Source organism: Pristis pectinata, chromosome 9 (assembly GCF_009764475.1).
Source record: "Pristis pectinata isolate sPriPec2 chromosome 9, sPriPec2.1.pri, whole genome shotgun sequence".
NCBI lineage: Eukaryota > Metazoa > Chordata > Chondrichthyes > Rhinopristiformes > Pristidae > Pristis > Pristis pectinata.
This window is the reverse complement of record NC_067413.1, coordinates 26,057,500-26,079,629: the sequence shown is the minus strand read 5'-3', so window position 1 is coordinate 26,079,629 and position 22,130 is coordinate 26,057,500. Positions and strand designations below refer to the sequence as shown.

At 39.2% G+C, this 22,130-nt stretch overlaps 1 protein-coding gene across 1 annotated transcript in view; it reads right to left on the bottom strand.

The window, feature by feature from the left end:
• Window positions 1-20,820, bottom strand: part of ptpn23a (protein tyrosine phosphatase, non-receptor type 23, a) — a 47,570-nt gene extending 26,750 nt beyond the window's left edge. Inside the window, exons 1-6 of the mRNA XM_052023984.1 lie at window positions 20,678-20,820; window positions 10,961-11,035; window positions 7,798-7,925; window positions 3,734-3,810; window positions 2,877-2,926; window positions 2,652-2,783 (exon numbers count right to left, since the gene is read on the bottom strand). Coding sequence (XP_051879944.1) covers window positions 2,652-2,783; window positions 2,877-2,926; window positions 3,734-3,810; window positions 7,798-7,925; window positions 10,961-11,035; window positions 20,678-20,761 — 546 coding nt within the window. The 5' untranslated portion in view covers window positions 20,762-20,820. The remainder of the gene's footprint in view (window positions 1-2,651; window positions 2,784-2,876; window positions 2,927-3,733; window positions 3,811-7,797; window positions 7,926-10,960; window positions 11,036-20,677) is intronic.
• Between the last annotated feature and the right edge of the window lie 1,310 nt (window positions 20,821-22,130).

Below are 22,130 nucleotides of genomic sequence, written 5' to 3'. Positions count from 1 at the left end.
TTATTTTCTTACACTTCAGTGCCTCATTTGAGATTGCACTGATATCATTTTAAGAAGAGCAACCACCTCCAATGACGTAATCTTAATGCCCTTCACCAAGGCATTCAGCTTCTCAGATTGTCCTCCAATGCATTCCTACCCCCTCACCACATCATTGATCTGAACAATTTGAACAATCAAAATCTGAAATTTCCTTTCCATCTCCATGTACCATTCTCACTTTTAAACCACTGTTATCTAATCAACCTATTACTCCTTTAGCAATGGGTCCTTTTGTTTTATTATTTGTATCTCTACACCTTGGGTCGTTTTTACTGAAGGCATTATTTAAAATCAATCTGTTTTACCAGGCAAGTATAGCTCCTTTTATGTAATGTGACTGGTGCCACTCTTCTTCCCTTGAATATTCTTTAAACTACCTTGTCCTCTACTTTGGAATTCTTTCTCAAAATCTATCTTTGCATTCTGAAAGCTTGCCATCTTGATGCATTTAATAACATTAATTACCCTTTCTTCAGATTTTGTGAAAAAAAAATCTTTTGAAACATATCTGAAACTTAGACATGTCAAACTATATGTGAAACATAAAACTTGATCTAAAAGCACATCCAAGGTGAGTAAAGAACAAGTGTACCTTTTTTAAAAAATGGTAGCTGATGTGGTTAAAGGTAAATCAATTACAGCTTTACTGCATTTAATAGGTGTTATTTTCAAATTTTTGTTTAGACTTTGTTTATAAATTGTTTAGTATAAATGGGCAAAAAGCTTGGCATGGAATTGGTGGGCTGAAGGCCCCATTTCTGTGCTGTACAACTCTATGACTTGAAATTAACTAAAACTATCTAATTCCAAAGTGATTCTTTTTGTTATTGCACCAAGGTTTACTAAGATTTATCTAAATATTCCCCCCCATCCTCCCAAAATAACATTTCAACAACTGACTTGTAAGAACACACTGAACATGCATTTCATTAAGGTGTTCTTGCAGCATTGTCAGTGTTAATGAAAGCCATCTCTCAGATTAGCCATTCCGATTACTCCTTTACAGTCCTTAAACAAGGTTATGCTCCTTTTAAGACTTCCTTCAACAACCAATGTTCTGGCATCATTATTCAGTGACTTAGAGTTCCACAAACGTTTTCAGAACAAATTCCTTCTCTATAGTAATCCCTTTAAAAAATGCCTATTACATGAAAACACAATATTCCACTACATTTTAAAAAAGGTATCAATCTACATATTCTAAAGGTATTAACACATTAAAAAAGGAATGTCAAACATTTTTGTATTTTCATGTTAATAGAGCAATCACAGCCAGGATTAGTTTTATTATAAAGTCCCAAATTTATACAATTATGACACATGGCATTGCAGCCTCAATATAAATACTGAATCCTTAATTTACATTTATTGTGAAGAGAGAGAAAAAGAGTTAACATTTCAGGTCAATGACTCTTCATCAGAAGTTCTCTCTTCATGGATGCTGCCTGACCTGGCGGGAGTAACTATGACTCTCTTAAGGGGAATGCATGTGGCTCTCAAGGGAAGTGAGTCAAGAGATTACTCCCAAGGGAGTACACATGATTCTCATGGTTTAAACCCTGGTTCCCACCACCAGGACCATTTGTTTGAGTCTTGTTACACAGTAGCTGTGGTGTTCTTTCGGGGTCTCTGCATCACAGTGAGTCACGCCTCCCCGCTGGTAACACCCGACTGGTGGCCAAAGAGACTTCCCATGAACCTCATGGAGGCGGTGTTGGCTACACCCTCCTTACAAAAAAAAAGCCATAATCAAAGGGCTGTTGCGTTGGAGTAATAGCCTGAGGTGGCATTTGGTGTACGTAAATCAGCAGGTTCGTTTTACGGTAAATCCTGATTGTAGTATATTTTGGTCATTCTCGGCTGGGCAGATAACCAAGGAAAGAACTGTATTTCCAGCAGTATTTCCAGTACTTAGTTCTTCTTTCAGATTTCCTTCAACAGATCTTATTTTTCAAACCTCCTACTCTTAAAGAATCGCCCTTACAGAATTCACAATCACTAACCAAAAACTTGAGATACAAAATAAACTTCGCTCTTACAGAACTGTATGAAAAAAATATTTCTTGATTTCATGCACAGATGACGTGGTTTTGTGTTACTGAAACAAAAACTACAATACAGACCGTTTTATAGGAACACAAATGCCTCGTATTATTATAGGAGAACTACTATGACAAAGTCAACAAAATATTTACTTTATAATGGCAACTTAATTTCAATCCCTCCCCTCAAAGTTTATAATTCATCTTAGTTCTAATGGCAATGATTGTTCTCTAGTACCAGTCCCAAATAGGCATTCTTTATGGATCAATCTTAGTAGCAAGATTCAGCAGGTTGATACCACAACAAGGTTAAGTGAGCTCAGATGATATCCACATAATGCACTTTCAAATGAAGAATAGCAATCAAGAGGAATAATATAGTCTGACTTTCACCTCTGACAGCAAAGTGAGGCCAACTAAAGCAAGCTACCTCCATTCAGTCCAGGAAACACACCTGAACATCTTGATGCCACCACTGTTAAACACACCTTACCAGCTGAGCAACTGCGAGAAGGCAGAGGGCAAATTTGCAAAACGTTTGAATCCCATATGAAGCGTTGCCCTTACCAGCATGAGGTTAATGTTCAGGTTGAGAATCTGGTGGCTCATGTCTACACTGAAAGAGTGGCTGAAGTGATCTCGCAAGTAGGTAAAAGCTCCCGCTGAACACTGGAAGTGTGTACAGGAAACTTTCATACCCTGCAAAGGTTCAAAACAAATTCAAAATTTTATGCATTAAGGAACAATCTTTAAGAAGAGTTCATTTTGCAATTATTTGCTTGTATTGCCTACCTCCTCAGTAACTCTGTTATCCACAGCTCCAAGCATTGAGTGAAGAGCTCCTGGAAGAAAAACAATGCATAACCAGTTCAATAACTTAGGCATTCACAACCTAGTCCCTGATGTAATTATCGCAATTGTGTATTAAATGAGAATCCTGAGAGAAGCCACGAAAGGACTCTGTTGGGATCTGAAAAAGGATCATAATGACAAAATTAAGTTAATTTCTCCTCAAAATGCAACATTAAATATAATTAAGGAAACTAGTCTAAATTACTTGTATTATTTTTCTGGGGCCCAAGTTTTAACAAAGAAATAATTTGCATTACATTTATTTAACATGGGGCAGACAGGAAGAATGAAGTCAGTCCACCAGGGTTGAATAAGGCAACTTAGTTTATATGGTTCTGAATTGACAATACCATTTATAGTAACATCCAGGTAGAGCAATGAGAGATGATGTAATCAACTAAAATATAAACAGCTGGAATATTAATTATTCAAATTCTGCATGGAAGTTTCAGAATCTGTTTTTTTTAAATAGGTAAGACTAGTAAATGAGCATGAAGCAACTGGAGCATTGCTAAAATCCAGGACTGCTTCATAATTTTCTGATATGCCCACACTAATGATATTAACTCTTGAATACCTTCTGAACTATCTTTTCAAACCACTGGATTTCACCAAACCACACCATCCTATTATGGGCAACAAGGGTAGGAGTATACATTGCAGCCATGCCAGTGTCAACATTTTAAGAATGAGTTTAAGTGAAAATGGAGGGGCAAAGTAAACATCTATTCAGAACTGTAAACATAAAATTAGTGCCCAAATTCCCTCCGGTGAAAAGTTGAACAATGGCTACTTACCCAGGTTATAAAGAATGCAGGCCTGCTCATAGCAAATCTCATCAACAGTTACTGCCTTGCCAGAAAAGATCTCAGTCCTGTAATTTCAACAAGCAAATTAAGTTGTCACTGCCCATACATATTCCTCTAGAAATATACAAAAACAAAATGAGAGGATTCAACAGTTAGGGAGATAGAGTAGCCTTAGAAATTGTGTAGCCACAGAAGTTACACCTGGATGGTACATTGTCTCTTGGTGTCAAATTCATAATGTTACTGATCATCTGCAAAAAGCATCTCGAAAGGAGAGGGGTTAACAAGTAATGGACTATACTGGTACCAACAATTTAGGTAGGAAAAAGGATGAAGTCCTCTGAGAAGAAGTTAAAAAGCTTGACCTCAAAGTTACTCTCAGACATGGGCAGCAACAGTGATCAGTATAAAGAGTGAAAGATAACAGAAATGGGCAACATTAGGGACCCAACACTGAAAGCAGTTTGATAGTGTGACGCTGGAGTTCACCGATGTTGACAAGTAGATGGTGAATATTTTCTACTGTTCAAATGCCTACTTTCTAGGCTATAAGCTACAGAGCCATTCCATAGCTTCTATCAAGTGGAGAGCACATTTAATGCCACATGGACACTTCCAATGACCCAGACAACCATATGTGAAGGAAGTATCCCCCGACACGGCAGCCTTGAACTCTGGATTACAAAGATGGAGTGGCAACTGGACTCACCACGACACATAATGGGACACTGAGAAGTTTGCTGACAACACATTTAGGCCACACCACAGCAAAAGAGTATGAGGCAGAGAGGGAACTGCCGAGCTGACTAGGAAGACTAGCAAATGAGCATGAAACCACTGGAGCATTACAGGTAGTGCAGGACTCCCTAGAGTCCATGTTGCTCACAAACATATTTTCTCTTTTGAGTACTGGTAAAGTCTGTGATCCCTCAGGGGAGTACAGCCAGAATTGGGAGCATGGCAATACAAGTGTCTCTGCTGCACAGGAGGGCAGGAAGAAGAGCAAGAAAGAAACAATGGCAGAGGATTCAATGGTTAGGGAGATAAGAGGAATTGGTGTAGCCATAGAAGTTACTCCAGAATGCTACGTTGCATCTCGGTGCCAAATTCACGATGTTACTAATCATCTGCAAAATATCCTGAAAGGACAGGGTGAACAACAAGAAGTCACGAGACTACATCGGTACCAACAATTTAGGTAGGAAAAAGGATGAGGTCCTCTGGGAAGAAATAAATAAAAACGGACCTCAGACAGTAATTGCAGACTACTCCTAGTGTCACATATTAACAAGTAAAGAAACAGAATTATAGAGAAAATGAATGCTTAGCTGTGGATATGATTCAAGAGGGAGAGCTTTAGATTTCTGAGCCTTTGGGATAGTTTCTGGAACAGTTGGGACCTTTATGAATCTAAGGAATTACACCTCAGCAGAAGTGGAACCAATATCCCCACTTGTTTGGCAGGGGCAGGGGGTGAGGGAAATACAGTAATCAGAGGACTCTAATCTATAAGCAAACTGAACAAGTCAGAAGTCAGTGATAGTAAAAGTGGAGGACAAACTCATGGAATGTACATGGTGTGGTTTTCTAGATCAACCTGTTGAGGAACCAGAGGCAAAAGGCAATTTTAGCTCTGGTATAATGGGAAATGGTTATTTAATTAGCTTGTCATATTGGGCCCTATAAGGAGGAATGGAGGCTTGAGGATAGTTTAAACTACCTTGGTAGGGGGATGGGAACCTTAAAGAGAATTTATTAAGGATAGAAAACAAGTGAAAAAAGCAACACACTGGTCCCCACTTAGTACTACCCTGCAGAATACCAATTTGTTATGCCGCTCATTGTCTTGGGAGTACAAATGCTTACTTTGTATGCACTCCTCATAAATTAACAATGACATCTGCATGGCTTGTGCACTGCTATACACAGAACCTGGTGCTCCTGCAGAAATGAAACAGTGGTCACCTCATCATACAGCATTGTGTGGCATAAAGCACATCAACGTGCAGAGGCTTCCTGTGAAGGCTGTTGTTAGTGATGAGGCTGCACAGCACCAAGAAATGGGGCTAAGGGATGCATCTTGCTGGCATAATGATTGCTGGGGACTAGCAGCAGCTCCGAATGTTAATATACTTCCAGAGCTTACAGTCTCTCATCACCTCACACCGGATGTGATAGAAGCTGCAGAACAGCCTCCCTTTGTTTGGCTACACGGCTCTCCCCAGCCCAGAGATGTCTCTATGGTAACAAACTCTAGAGTGATGGTTGGCCATTAAACTTCTTATCATAGATAAGTTTTCACAATAGGGAGAGTTGTGCAACCAACCAGCAAAGAGCAGAAAACAATGATGGGAGTTACTTACAGGCCACCACAAAACTGTAGTTGTAACTTTGGGCACAACAAAAATCAGGAAATTAGAAAGGCAGGAGATATGGGTAATACACTAATCATGGAGGACTCCCATCTACATGTAAACTGGACAGGTCAAATCAGTGATAATAAAGGTGGAGGACAAACACATGAAATGTATATGGTGTGGTTTTCTAGATCTATCTATTGAGGAGCTATCTAGGGAAGAGGCAATGTTGGATATGGTATTGTTTATAATGGGAAAGGGTTATTTAATAAGCTTGTTGCATTGGGTGCTACAGAGAAGAATGACCATAATGTGATGAATTTTATATGCAGATTGAAAGTGATTTAATTTAAACTGAAACTAGCATCTCAAATCTAAACAAAGTAATGAGTGGCAAATGGTTGTGATGGATTAGAAAACTATACCAAAACATACAAGTGGGTAGATAATGGTTACATTTAAAGAAACAACAATTTGCAAAATAAAAAATCCCAAGTCACAGAACTCAACAAGAAAAGGAGGTCTGTCCTAGGTTAACAAGGGAAATTAAACAGTATTAAATCAAAAGAAGCTTATAAAGTGACCAGAAATAGTAAGACTTCAGAGTATGACAGGACCAAGAAAATGATAAAGGAAGGGAAGATACAACACAAATAAAATGGCATGAAACATTAAAGAAATGGACATTAAAAAAATAACTTTATAGGTATGTCAAGGGGGAAAGAACAGGACAAATGGGAGAATTTGCAATGGGAATAAGGAAGCGGCAGAGCAATTAAACAAATACTTGTGTCTAACTACGTGGAAGATACAAATAAAAACCTTGCAGAAACACTTGAGGACTAAGAGTCCAGCAAAAACAAGGAACTGAAGGAAATTAGAACCATTAAAAGAAAACTAGAGAAATGAATGAAACTGAGAACCAATAAATCTCAGAGCCAAAGATCCAGAGTTTTGAAAAGAAGATAAGAGATAATAGATGCATTCATTGCCATCTTCCAAGATTTTGGAATGGTTCCTACAAATTGCAGGTAACATACTGAAGTATTTAAGAAAAGGAGGGAGAGAAAACAGGGAATCACTGTCCCATTGGTTTCACATCAGTAGTAAGGAAAATGTCGTAATCTACAAAAGGACGCAACAACTGAACACAGAAAATACCAGGATTGAGCAGTCAGCATTAATTTCTGAAAGGAAAATAACGTTTGACTAATTGATTAAAGTTCTTTGAGGGTAATGGCAATAGCATAGATAAGGGGGAAACCAGAGGACGTGGTGTATTTAGACTTTCAGAAGGTTGTCAATACAGTCCCACACAAGCTAAAAGCACATGGAATTGGAGCAAAATGCTAGTGAGGTACTTCAGGGATAGGTTGCTGGGACCCAGTTATTCACGATCTACATCAAAGATTTGACACAAAACCAGGTGGGATTTTAAGTAGATAGTGGGATGTAAAGCAGCTTCAAAGATAAAAACAAAATGAGTGAGTCAGCAAAAACGTGGCAAATGCAATGCAATGAGATAAAAATGTGAGGTCATTCACTTCGGTGCAGAAGGCAGAAAAGCAGAGGGTAAAATTCTAAGATACTCACTTCCTTATATTATGAAAAGTCTTGAGCATCAGTGGGCAGGTGACAACCCAGTGCTTTCAATAGAAAAGTGAAATCCCAGCAGAAGCAAAATTCTGTTCTTACCATGTAACTGGGACAGCTGCCTCCTCTCCTGACCCCATAGGGATGCGACTCTGCAGATAGTGAAGCTGGCCAAAGTACTTTCTCAGTGTACTGCATCCTTCAAAATCTCTCGTAACATTCACAGCACTCTGCAATGCATTAATAAATGTTCGTGCTTAACACATGACAAACTTGAACAGATACGCAATTTTGCTTTCATGCACCATTTCTTTTATCTCAAGTGTCTCCTAGAAACATCAAGTCTCACTGCACATGAAATATTAAGTTGCAAGTAACCAGGTACATCATGAAGATCAACAGGGGACGGCAATTCCTGATCTAAGCTTTTCTTTCCTCTCAAATGTAAGTCACTTGTATAATATCTCTTATTTTCTCTTCCTTTGGTGTTGACCTGCACCATAACATCTCACAGAGAAAGTTTGATCTTAGAAAAACAGTACTTTCAAATCATTTTTTAAGTTAACTACGAAATGGATGTTGATCAAGATTTACAGATGTTATGCAGACGAAAGCCGATAATGAACTTGACATCAAAAGTTTTCCCAAATGAAACACCGTAAACATTAACAAACAATAATTTTAAAAAATCACAAAGGTACCTTCAATATAGCATCAAGTTATCTTCCTCTGTCAAATGCATTTAAAAAATTATGGGGAGCTTACTAAGCCTAGACAAAGCCCAAGAAAAATGGTTAAGATTGTAACTGGTATAAACAGCACAGCTGCAATTTAGTTTTGCAGAATTAAGTGCTCTAGCCCCATTTTCATAATACATCCAAATGGAAGTTAAATGCCAGAATTGTAATAGAAGTGTCATTGTTAATCAGACAGGATGAACACCAGTGTGGGGATTGTATTACGTTTACGTAACACACTAAACTCCATCAGCTGTGGTATTCCTAGATGAAGTGATAGAGTAAGAGTACCTTTCTATAGAAGAATAACCTTGGACATGTTCTTTTAGCACCATGTATAATCAGACCAGCTCAAGTAACTGCTGCAGATACCATCATAATAAGCCAGAAAAGAGACAGCAGAGATGCAAGGTTACATTAAAATACTGCTAAGAAAATATGCATGTCAGCAGCAATGATGGTCTTTGTTGCTAAAGATGGTTCAGACAAAAATATTTCATGTTATTATATTTCTCAATAGCTGATATTTGTGATATTATAAAAAATCCAGCATGTTACTTTGAAAACCAGTCACAATCCCATGCACAAGAATGGATTAGAAGTACTTACCATACAGTTACTGAAAAATAACCACATGTAGTTACATTGATTACAGCATTAAAAGAGATGCAGGATAATTTAAAAATATAGATGGGGAGAAAGAAAAATAGTATTGATTAAAACATAGGATTGCACAAAGCAGCCTCAAGTTGTACTTATCTTGCTGCATCAAAAAACTACCTCAGTTTATGCTAAAATATCTTAATTTCTAGCTCAATCACTAATCCTTTCAAATGCTTCCATTCACGCCATTATTTAAAAGAAATTGGCATGATATCAATATCCATTTAAGCAAAATGCCCACTTCAAAAGAGTACAATGATGTAATAACTCAGTGTCCTGCTGATCTGAAAAAAAACCCTTTTATGTAGAGCACTGCATTCTGTAACACTGCAGTTAAATAATGGCAGAAACTTATTTTGACACCATGCCTCATGACCTCCAGAGTGGTCGGGCAAGTTCTTAAGCAGGCTTTCTGAGTCAGGAATGACTTTCAAGTGAGCAATGACTGAGTCTTGACAAGCTATGCTGTGCATTCTTAGCTCTCAGCAGGTGGGCCCTGGGGTATTTTGTCCATACATGGCTTTGACAGTCCTGAAGAATCCTGAAAATCGTCATGGTTACCTGCAAATCGCTGGGCTCTTTTCACCCACTGTTTGTTAAGTTCACCTTTTTTTTGTTGCACCTCAGCTTTCAATTGTCTGTTTAACAGTTTAACTCTCAATATATGATGGAGTTTCCACTCCAAGAATTTAATTAGCTCCTGAATCTTCTCATCAAACCAATCCTCATGTTTTACCATGGAGAAGTCAAGCAAGTCTTTGCAGATGCTAATTATAGTAAACTTCAGCAATGTCCAGACACTGAAAAAACTACAGCTCCAGTTGGTATGGGGATATGAGGTTTTCTGCAAGGCTCTGAGCAGCTTTAAGATTTCTTTGAGAGGTCTGAGAACTTCCACATTGATTTATTTGCTGCAGGGTCTCTGCTGCCATCATTCTTTTGGGGCTAGGCCAATACAGATAAAACAATGAGCAGTGGTTAGTCCATCAGTACTCGTTATGGTGTGGGCCCTTGCCCTAACGAATGACATGACCGAACAGATGCCAGTGCTGGACTGGGCGTGTCACGATCAGGTTACTGAAAAAACAAGATGTTGGTTGCCACAACTGTTGATTCTGACTACGTTTCTATGACAAAGGCCTTGCTCAGGAGGCTGCAAGAAGGGTCAATAACTCTTAAAAGCCAAGGAAGTCGGGTATAGGAGTCACTGGCCACACGTGTACATGCCCATCTCTTCCTCCTGATCAACAAGAAAACAGGCTGTTTAGCCCACCAAAAATGCCAACCACATTTTATTCTCCTCACATTCCTCTAAACTCCTCAGATTCTACCATACAGCTAGAAGCCAAGAATAATTTAGTGACCAATTAACCCACGCGTCTTTGGGGTGTGGCAGGAAATCAGAGCATTCAGAAACACACAGCGATAACATGCAAACTGCACATAGATAGTACCAGGTCAGGACTGAACCCACTTCACTGGAACCATGAGACAGCACTGAACTAGCTAGAGAATGCGTTATTCACAAAATGTTAATATTAGAGCAGGAGGATTGGAGAGGGGAATGGGGAGGAAAAGGTGCTGATATTTGCTGGACAATGATGGCTGGTAGCATCATGAAGAACTGGATTAGCTGTAACAATATATTAGGTTGATGCAAAATAAGTTACTAATGTAGTTGAAAATGTGCTGTCCATAACATTGTGTTACTTTAATTACTTTGAAAAGGAAAGCATTTCAAAATAAAACTAGTCACATAGGGTGAAAATAAAAATAAATGCAAAATAAAAATTCTCAGAAAATGTCTCGAATTGAAACAAGGGAGTTTGGTACTAAACAGCTAAAGCCAGTTGTTAGGCACCTACTTGTCTGAGCTGATCAAGTTTCTTCAGTTCCTCACTGTAGTTGTCAGGATTTTCACCATAATGCTTCAAAATGTACTGGAAAAGGTAGGAAAACAAATTCAGGACCACAAAATAATTTTCCACAATATTCGTAATTACAACTCTATGCCACAATTAACAAATAGAAAATCTCTTCATTACTGCTCGATATGATAACTTTCACCTATTTTTGGATTACAAGCAGCTCCCAGGTTATGAAAGGGTTCCATTCCTGAGAACTGATGGTAAACCTAATTTTTCATAAGTCAGAAATAAACAAAAACAATGTGGGAGAGGATCACAGAAACAGCCGTGACAGGAGGGTGAGCAGGCACGGGAAGAGCAGCTACCAGCTGGCCTCACTGACCGAGTCTGCTCAGCTGCGCTTGACCCAGTGCCCGATTCTTGCAGCTCAGAGGGTGGGGAGAGAAGGCTCACGGAAATGCCCCATTCCCACCCAGCAGAAGATGCCTGCAGCCCCACAGAAGCCAGCAAAACCATCTCCATCCATCCTGCTGGTCTCTCAAAAGCCGGGGAAATATCTTGCACAACCCTGATAAAGACCGCCTGCAACCCCTCAGCAGCCAGCAAATCCATCCCCATACAGACCCTCCAGACAGCTAGCACAGCAGGTCAAACCACTTATTCCCGCCAAAAATATTGCCTCTGCCTCAGCAGCACACAGCTGCAGCCAGGCTCCGACCACACCGGCTAAGTCCAAATCAATTGCTTCGCCTCACACTCACCTGTGAAGCGCCACTTTAAAGTTAGGAAGCTTAACTAGTTTCAAAAATTGTTTAAAAATTCATTAGAAAATGTTTGTAAACTTAAAAATATATAAGTCAGCTTGTTCACATGCAAGGGTGTCCATAAATCAAGCACTCAATACCCAAGAAGGGCTTGTATGTTTAATCAGCCAATCATTTCTTGCACACATTATAAATTATGCAGCTCGTCTTTAAATGTGATTGCAGTTATCAAAGATTGAACAGCTACTTTCCCAAAGTTTCATGAGTCTTTCACTCCACATGCCCATTCTTCAGCTCAGAGATTCAACATCTATTGCTCTGTGACTCAATCTGCCAGGCACAAGGTAGGAATGTAAACAAGAATAGTTATAGGGCTGTGGTGATGCCTCATTCTGCCAAAATCAAACCCACTAAGAATTAGTCACACAGATATCCTTAAGCACTTTCTGCCTGGTAATTAATTTGTTCCAACTGATAACATTATCCTATACTGCTATTTTATTCATGGTCATCAGGATGCCAAGAACAAGATTGTAGAAAATTTAAGATACAGAAAGCCATTCAGCCAATCATGTTTGAGTTGATAGAATAGCTATAGAGTAACTTTCTTCTAATTCCACCTTTCAGCATTTGGTATACAGCACTGCAGATTAAGGACAGTTCTTCAGGTACATATCTAAGTACTTGTTGAATGGCTTATCTCTACTGCTCTTTTTGAAATCCAATGATTCCTGCCACCCTCAGGATAAAAACTCTCATCACCCCTCCAATTTTTCTAATTGCTTTAAATCAATGTACTCTGGTCTTTGTCATCTCTGCTAAGGAAAACATCCATTTTATTCACTCTGTTTAGGGCCCTAATGCAAACATTCTTTCCTCATATCTGCAATATTCCAATTCTTACAACATCATTATGAACTATCTCCAATGCAACCACATTTCCCATCATGTGATGATCAGAAGCCAATGCAATAAACTGTGATCAAACTGGTATTATTTACAGTTCTAGCAAAGTCTTTTTGATCTCTTTAGGGAGTAAAGGTAAAACATCCTACTTATGTTTTATTCAGCTTATTAACCTGCCCTACAGCCCTTAAGCATGTACGGACATATCCTTTGTTCCAACACCCCACAGTATATTTCCTCACCTTATTGCACCAAATTATCCATCCTTATTACCTCAAAATATTCAAAAGTTGATTAGACATGAACTTCCCTAACAAATCTACTCTGACTACCTGTGATTAATCTGTGCCTTTCTAAAAATGAAGGTTTATACTTTCCATAAGTATTAATCCTTATAATTTGCCACAGAGTTAAATTGGCTGATAGTTATTTTGTTCATCCCCTCCTCCCTTTTCAAACAGTGGATTCGCAGACTTCCAAACCTCTGGCATCACATCTTCCCCTGAGCTGGAACTTCAATATTCTATACTACCTCACCACATACCCTTAAAAAGCAAGGTCTCACATTCCCAAATTCCTATCCTCATGCAGATACAACAATGAATTTTGCCACACTTCAAACAGTTACAACATTAAACTAAAAGAAAAGTGCGTGAATATTGGAAATCTGCAAAGAAAGTTGCTGGCACAACCAGGCCAGGCATCATTAGAAAGAAAAACAATAATGATTTCACTTTCACACAAGCTATCTTGTATTTCTCCCAATCACATGCTGAAATCACATCGTGTTTCTTGAACTGTGTTTTAATTTGTAGTCTGTTTTTGAGTCAACGTATCTTAGCCAATGTAACTTGACTGGGAAAGTAATCCTGTGTCCCCAACTATTCTTGAAGATATTGAATATTTGATTCCTAATCTGGTCAATACTTTAGATAACCTAATTAATGTTATCTATACTCATTTGTTAATCTTACCAGGCACCATAAGTATTCATAACAATCTTGACTCATCATGGCATTAGCATTTAAATATGAACCACAAAGGACAAATGTCACAGGTACAAATTGATCTGTAATGTCAGGAAATATTTAGATTATTTGTCCATTAGACCTGCAGTCAGTTCCTTCTTGTATCTCACTGCTCCTCATTCAACTTTAGAGGTAGAAAAAGGAAATGTTGGAAATGGTCAGTAAAACAGGCAGCTGTGTCTAGAAAAAGAGATTTAGTGTTTCAGGTCAATGACCTTTCACCACAACCACAGAAACATCAAACCAAAATGTTAACTTTGTTTCTCTGTCAATGGATGCTGCCAGGTCTGCTGGGCATTTGTAACATTCTGTCTATATCTGTAGTTCCTTTTGCTTTTCAGTGACAGAGACTCAAACTCTGAAACTCAAAAGCAAAATAATTCAGCTTGTGATCTATCAGTTATTTGAAAATTAGAAACAAATCATGCTTCAATAAACAAGGATGTGTATTTGAAGAGAAAAAAAAACTTAGGGTGTATAAACATGTACGATTATTAGTAAGTAGATAATTTACCAGTCTGCCTTGGATTCATTGGGCTTTAACTATTTTGATCAACCTGCCACGTGGAACCTTGTCAGAAACCTTGCTAAAATAGTTGTGCATTACATCAAACACATGACAAACCTGCCTTATAGATGGAGGGCAGCCTGCTTGCTACTTTTCAATAATTCCAAAGTCTGAATTTTTACCAAGAATTTGGAGATGGGAAAGCACCTATTTTTCCTCAATCTCAAAATGACAACTTTGGGGAAGGGGAAAGACAACATAGCGGTTGATCTCAGCAGAAGTATCCGTGCTTCTGGAGGTGGCTGAAGGATGGATTCTTTCACCCTATGGGAAAAAAAATGTGAAGAGGATGCATTGGACCAATGTGGATTCTGTATTAGCCAAATCTTAAGACAGTGCAAGAAACAAAATAACAATGGTACAGTTGGAATGCTGAACTGTTCTTTTATAATAAACTTACTGAAGTGATCAAACATATTAATAGAATAACAAAAAAAAAGAGCCAACACAAAGAAACTGGATAGGCTAGAGCTCAGAAGATGTCTCAGAGGGCACATTAAGAACTATTTAGAGGACAGAATCTACAGGTCAGCCTTTTAAAATATGCTGAGGCAGCAGGTTAAATGAACAAATCATCAGCCCTCTAAATATGAGATCAAGGCAGACGCAGGAAAGTTATTATTTTTACAAAGAGATTTATCAACCGCTGGAATGACTGATTGCTCAGGTCAGTTGACACAAAAGAGGCCAATTAAACGAACTGCATGTGGCACATATTATCCTCAATGACAGTGGAACACAGCCTGTGAATGCAAAAAGACAGTTGATGCATATGTAACCACTTAAACATTCAATTTTCCACCTTTTGCACATTTTAGTTCTGTGTATCATGTACAAGATTCTTGTTACATCCTGCAATGCCCTCTCTAACAAAACCCTCAAACTGTATTTCCTGGAAGGACAAAAGCAGCAGGTGTATGGTTACAAACACCGCCCTCAAATTTCAGTTCAGATCCCATATGAACCTACCAAGGATATACATTTCTTCATCTTTGCTCGGTTGAAATTCTGGAACTCTAAACACATTAGCACCATAAGAGCACCTTCACTATACTCCCACTTTTAGTGCAGACATATGCTGAATTTCTTCAGCTGTTCAAAGCAATAACTTATTCCTTTTAAGGGCAACTAGGTACAACTAATAAATAAGCATCTTATGCCCCACATAATATGCCCCATATCCAGAGAACATCTTATACTTAAAAATGGCCTAGCCTTTCATGAAAATTCAAACATTTGTAATAAAAGTCTAATTGACATAATGAATAATGGAGCTAAGCTAAGACAGTTTAAAAAAATCTAAAAAACAAAGGATGCTGAAAATCCTGTAAAGAAAAACAAGCAGCACAGGCAACATCTGTTCAAAAAGAAACAAGTATATTCTGCCTACTGATGAAAACTCAACATCTGAAACACTATTGCATTTTCCACAGACTCTACCTGAACTGATTGTTTCCAGCAGCTTGGTGTAATTAAAAGAAATAAATATTTTGCAGTATAGATCTGAAACCAACACTAATATGTGCTAGCTTTTTGCTCCCTCGAGGTAATATGCTCATATCCTTGTATTTTAAGAGTTGGCTGCAGAGATAAGAGATGCATCTCTTGGTGATCACCTTCCAAATTACCCTAGATTCTGCAACTGAGTGGAAAGACTAATTAAGAGGCCAGCAAAAAAAAACTATAAACTAGTTTGCCTGACATATAATTGAAAAGTGGAAAACTGCAGATGCTGCAAATCGGAAATAATAACATAAGATGCTGGAAATACTCAGCAGGTCAGGCAGCATCTGTGGAAAGAGAAACAAAGTTAGCATTTCAGATCGATGACCTTACAGCAGCATTATTGATTAGATGCTCAAACTCAATAAGGATTTATTTTCTATGGGAGTCATTGAACAGACTTGTAATTCAGATTACAAGACAAGTACAAAAACTATCATGGCAGCTGGGAAATTTAAACCAAGTTACACTGGTACCTCGCTTAACAGACGGGATGCATTCCCAAGAAAGAGCATGCTAATGGAATCAGTGCTAAAACTGTAGGTGCGTCACTGATAGCGTGGCTGTGTCAGGAACTTTACAAATCCAGCAATGATTCTCCACAGCCCAGTGTGGAGAGGCTGTCCACAAGGGCTGGAACGGGTGGGCTGGGGTGAGCACTGCAGTCACGCTGAAATGCGAGGTCCAGGGCTGCAACCTCACCAACTCAAGTGAGTGTGGGCCACATTGAGTACTGGCAGAACCTGTTTCATGCGTTGACAGACTGCCCAGATCCTGTGGTCTCTCTCTCATCACCTTCTGTTGGAAGCTGCTTGTCTCCACCACTCTTTGTTTCACTGCACAACTATCCAGAGCCCAGAGATTTCCCCATGGTAACAAGCTCAATCACCAACAATCATTTGGCTGATAGGAATGCAAAATGAGTTTGCAATCGCATCTGCCTTTGGTAATCTTTCAACCCCCTGCCTTATGAAGAATCTATCCAACTCTGCCTTAAGAATATTCAAATACTGCTTCTGCCACCATTTGAGGAAAAGAGTTTCAAAGACCCAGGAGCCTCCATCTTAAGTGGGCAACCTCCTACTTTTAATCTGTGACTCCCATTTCTAGATTCTCCTACAGAAGTAAACATTCTTTTTACATCCACTGAATCAAGATTCCTCCAGAGCTCAGAAGAATGACAAGTCACTACATTGAAAAATAGAAAACTCTTACAGAACTTGACAGAGAATGTATCAGTGTTTCCCGAAGACTCACGTGTCAAGAACCAGGACTTACGGTCTCAAAATAAGGGATCGGCCATTAAGATAAGATATCTTTATTAGTCACATGTACATCGAAACACACAGTGAAATGCATCATTTGCGTAGAGTGTTCTGGGGGCAGCCCGCAAGTGTCACCACGCTTCCGGCGCCAACATAGCATGCCCACAACTTCCTAACCTGTACGTCTTTGGAATGTGGAAGGAAACCAGAGCACACGGAGGAAACCCACGCAGACACGGAGAGAACGTACAAACTCCTTACAGACAGTGGCCAGAATTGAACCCGAGCCGCTGGCACTGTAATAGCATTACGCTAACCGCTACACTATCATGCCTGAGCATTAAGATGTGAAGATATTTCTTCAGTCAAGGGGTAGAGAAGCTTTGGAATTCTCTGTCCAAGAGGGCCGTGGAGGCTGAATCACTACATACCTTCATGACAGAGATAGATATATTTTTGGATTTTAAGCAAATCAAGGTATGGAGTCAGTATACAAATAAACTACGATCTCATTAAATGTTGCAAGTTCTATGGGTATACACCTGCTTGTCTGCTCTTATGTTTTCAATTTCTTGCCTGTTTCCCCCCACCCTTCACTCCCCGACAGATTAAAGATATGGTGACACAAGAGACTGCAGATGCTGGAATCTGAAGTAACAAACAAGATGCTGGAGGAACTCAGCGGGCCAGGCAGCACCTGTGGGGCAAGATGGACAGTCAATGTTTCAGATCAAGACCCTCGATCCAAAACGTCAATTATCCATTTCCCTCCTCAGATGCTGCCTGACCCAATGAGTTCCTCCAGCATCTTGTTTGTTGCTCCAACATCCACAGGTTCCTGGGACAAAGAATTTCTGAGTCACAGCTCTCAGTGAATAAAAATTTTCTTCATCTCTCTTAAAAGGAAGATTTTTCATTTTGAAACAATATTCCCCATTTCTAAATTTTACCATGAGGGGAAGATCTTCCTGGCATTTAAAGAGGTGGCAGTACCGTGCGATGCCAGCAGGAAGAATTCATCTTGGAGGTCATCCAGACCCCCATGGAAGTCTCATGGTACAATTTCAAACACAGGCAAAGAAATTGCCTCCCGATTATCACTTACCATCCTCCCTCAGCTGATTAGTAGGTAGTCCTCAATGTTGATCAATACACAGTGGTACAAGGGGTTTAATGTAACTAGGGTGGGTGCTTTCAAAAGTATATTTCACCACTGTCTATATGGTTTATCCTTCACTCCATTACTAAGTCAGGGGACTAACTTTGGTTCAATGAATGCACAAGGGAAAGCTGCAAGTAGCACCAAACATGCCTAAAATTAAGATTCCAACAACAATGCAACATAGCTATAGATATTCTAAGCAGTGAAAGCAGCATGCAAAAAATGGCCTAGCAATTGCACAACAAATAAATTAGATCAAAGTTTGGTGGTCCTGATACATTTTATCCTAAATAGTGGTGAACAATTACGCAGCCTGTGGAAGAAGGCAACTCCAAAATATCACCATCCTCAATGATGCCAGGACCTATAATGAGAAACTCAAAGACAAGTTTGAAGGATTTAGACCACCAAGAGGATGCCCATTTTGGCTTCTTCCTGAGAATCAACTATTACAAAAGCCAGTATTCAGTGAGTAATTGGCTGAAGATTGGATATAGCAGAGGCCATAGGACCAACAAACATCCTGGCTATAATTCTGATGACTTCCACTCTGGCCAAGCTGCTCCAACTTAGTCAGACAATAATATTTTCCTGACAACATGAAAAATTGTCAATGTATATCTTTCACAAAAAGAATGATACAGTAAGTTCATTCTGATCAATTATCACCCAGTCTATTCTCAGTCAAGACAAAAGTGATGGAAGATGTTGCCAACAAAGCACTTATTTGCTAACCTGTTTACCAATGCTCAGTTTGAGTTTTGCCAGAAGCACCTAGCTGCAGACCGTAAAGAAAACTTGTTCCAAACATGGACCAATGAGCTGGATAACAGAAGTAAAGAGAAAGTGGCTGCCTTTGACCAAGGGTAGTCTCAAGTAGCCCTGGTGAAACTGAAGTCAACAAACATCAGAAGGGAAAGACTACTGATTCAAGTTATAACCTGCAAAAAGGAAAATTGCTGTGGTAGGTGATCATCTGAACCCCAGATCATTGCTGCCAAACTTACTCAGGTTCAGATCTCAGTCTCAACCATCAACTGTTGCTTTATCAATAAATTCCCCTGCATCAAACATTCAATTACATTCATAACTTCTCACAAAATGGTGAAACAGTCCCCACCTTCATGTAGCAAAACCTAGACAATATTCAGGCTTAGGCTGGTAGTCACAAGATTCATGCCCCACTAGTACCTGGCAATGGCTTACCCCAAGGAGAGAGCCAACCATCTAAGATTGCATTCAATGGCAGTACCATCTCCGAGTCCCCAGCATCAACATCTTAAATGTCATTACTGACTGGAAACTCAACTGGACCAGCTACGTAAATACTCAGGCTACAAGTGACAGAGGTGGTAACTTAGCACCCAACACCCCCAAATCATTTTCATAAGCCACAGGTCTGGAGTGCGATGGAATACTCTCCAATTACCTGGAGTACAGCCCAGCTGGACAGCTTACAGCATCCAGAACAAAGCAGCCTACTTGACTGACACTTCACCCATCACTAATATGCCATGTGTTAAATGCATTTCCAGTAATAAAACTGGGGCAAAGGGGCTGCAGGGAAGAGATACAGTAAAGAAAGTCCCAAGACAATGTCCAATGTACAAGCTTAAAACTGACAATGAAACATTCCACGTAGACTCAAGTTCAATATTTAGCAAACTAGAAAAGATATGTCATTTAAATTTTGTCCTTTAATAAAATTTACATTCAAAATTTCTCAAATCTCTTAGAAATGCAAGAAGCAATCTCATAATATCATCCTGGACAATATCTAATATATTATAAACCCTCATTTAGCAGTCTTTACTACCATTTTGTTTAAATTAATGGTTGTAACTACTACATAGCAGTTCCATTATCTCCAAAAGGATGGAAATAAGGTTTACCTTTGAGATATATCAGACCTCAATTCTGATCAAGATCTAATCTATCTTTTCAGATTCTTATAAATCCATTCTGAAATCCAACATTTTCTAAAATTTCAACCACTCGTCTAATTTCTCAAAATAAAAAGTATGACTCAACAACAAAATCCAGCAAGTTATAACAAATTTAATCCCAATTCAAAAACAAAGGATTTGACAAAGAGAGAAATCATACAAGACAAACCTATTGCAAGAACATTAAACTAATTGAAAAACCTATTTTCCAAAATTTAACTAGAAGCTATTAAATGTACAATTAGAATAAACGAAATTATACACATAAAAGTATTATGTAAATTATTTTGTTAAGATTGCTTAAGTGATCCATAAAACGAGGAAATAATACAATTTAACAAAATCAAGAGCTTGCAGCGAAAGGGAGCAAACGAGACTCAGGAACAGCAGAGTCAGATTCAGGAGCCACTGGGATTCAGCAGGAAGATCCCGAGGCCCGAGTGTCACCAGCCTCCTCCCACCCGGCGCAGCCTGACCCGGATCCCCGGCATTATTAGTGCTCGAAATACTTTTACTCAGAGGAACACTGCTGGGTACACACTCTGCTATTCTCATCCTTTCTTGTTATTTACCTGTTTGACGGCAGCGGCAAAGGAAAACTCCCCAGCTTCCTTCAAGTCGAGCCAGATCATCGGCATCCGAGGCACGGCCTCCATGTTCAAAGGATAGAAAACAGCGACCAACCGGAAGTCAAGTGCTCAGCAACGGAAATTAGTAAGGTACCGAGCATTCTGGGACTTGTAGTTTATGCTTATTTCAGCGGCATGAGTTGCCTGCCCAGTTACTTGTGGACACTTTTGCCAACGTCCTGTACTGCCGTCTCCTTGCCATGGCTGTGGATTTTTGTTGTGCAAGAAATGGGAAAGATAATTGCCACTATAATAAATCCTAAAATGGTCATTAACTTAAATATTAGAATCAAATAGGCAGTTGATAGAAAAGAGAATGTTGGACAATAATATTGATATGGTTATGCAGTTGTTGAGTTAGTAGGCTAGTATCACATGTTTGGGGTATTGATCCAGTGCGATGAGCCCAAATCCCATTTTAGTAAATCCAGATTATTAATAAAACTGTTTTTTTAAGAAAACCTGGTATTATGTAGCCATTAAACAGCCACTTTGTAGCAAAACAGTTGCCAACTTCCATGCCATCATGGTGCAAACATTAAATGGGCAGGAATTTCTGTGGGCAACCAAATTTGACAGGCTGCTTCGCAGTCTCTCTCAATATATAGCAGTTGATGCTGCTCCCTGAATTTCTCTTGGAGTTTCGTGCCAGAAAGAAAGTGTGGATTGTGTCTCTGGAAGGACAGATTGCAATTTGGGGAGCAGCTCTTTGGCCACTGGGTGGAGACAGTTGAGAACTAAGAGTTTAGCAATGACTTCAATATGAAAGACAGCAAGGACACATATTGAAGAACACTGCTATTGTATTTTTCTCCTTTCTCGAAGATGGTCCTGATTATGATCTCCATGAGGTCCCCTGGCACTGCCTCTTCCTCCTAGTTGTGGGAGAAGCACTTGTTAATTGGTAACTTAGGTTTTTCACTGCCAAACGTCAATGGGGATATTGGGTGCTCCCATGATTTTATTGTTTTTCAGTTGCCATATGGCCTTTTCTGACTTCTTGCCAGTCAGGGGTAACCAGGAGACTCAGTGCAGATCCATGTTAAGTGCAAAGTGGTGTCAAGCAAGACTGCACTATTGCCCTAATAATTTTCCAATTTTTTTTCTCACCACAGTGCCATACTTCACTTCCAACAAGCTTCCCACTGGACTGGAGCTAACTACAGGACAAGTAGAAAACTGTCCAACTTATGTCACCTCTACTCCAAAGCTAAGGTCATCGTAACTTCAGTCAATGAGCTGTAGTACACAGATGATACCAGCACATACACAGATTTGGAGACTGAACTCCAAGTCAATGTTGACTCATTCACTATACAGCTTGCTTTTACTTTATTAATCAGAATTTTGAAAAATTTAACATGTATTTTGCTCCAACTTTCCAGCAATGTAGTGT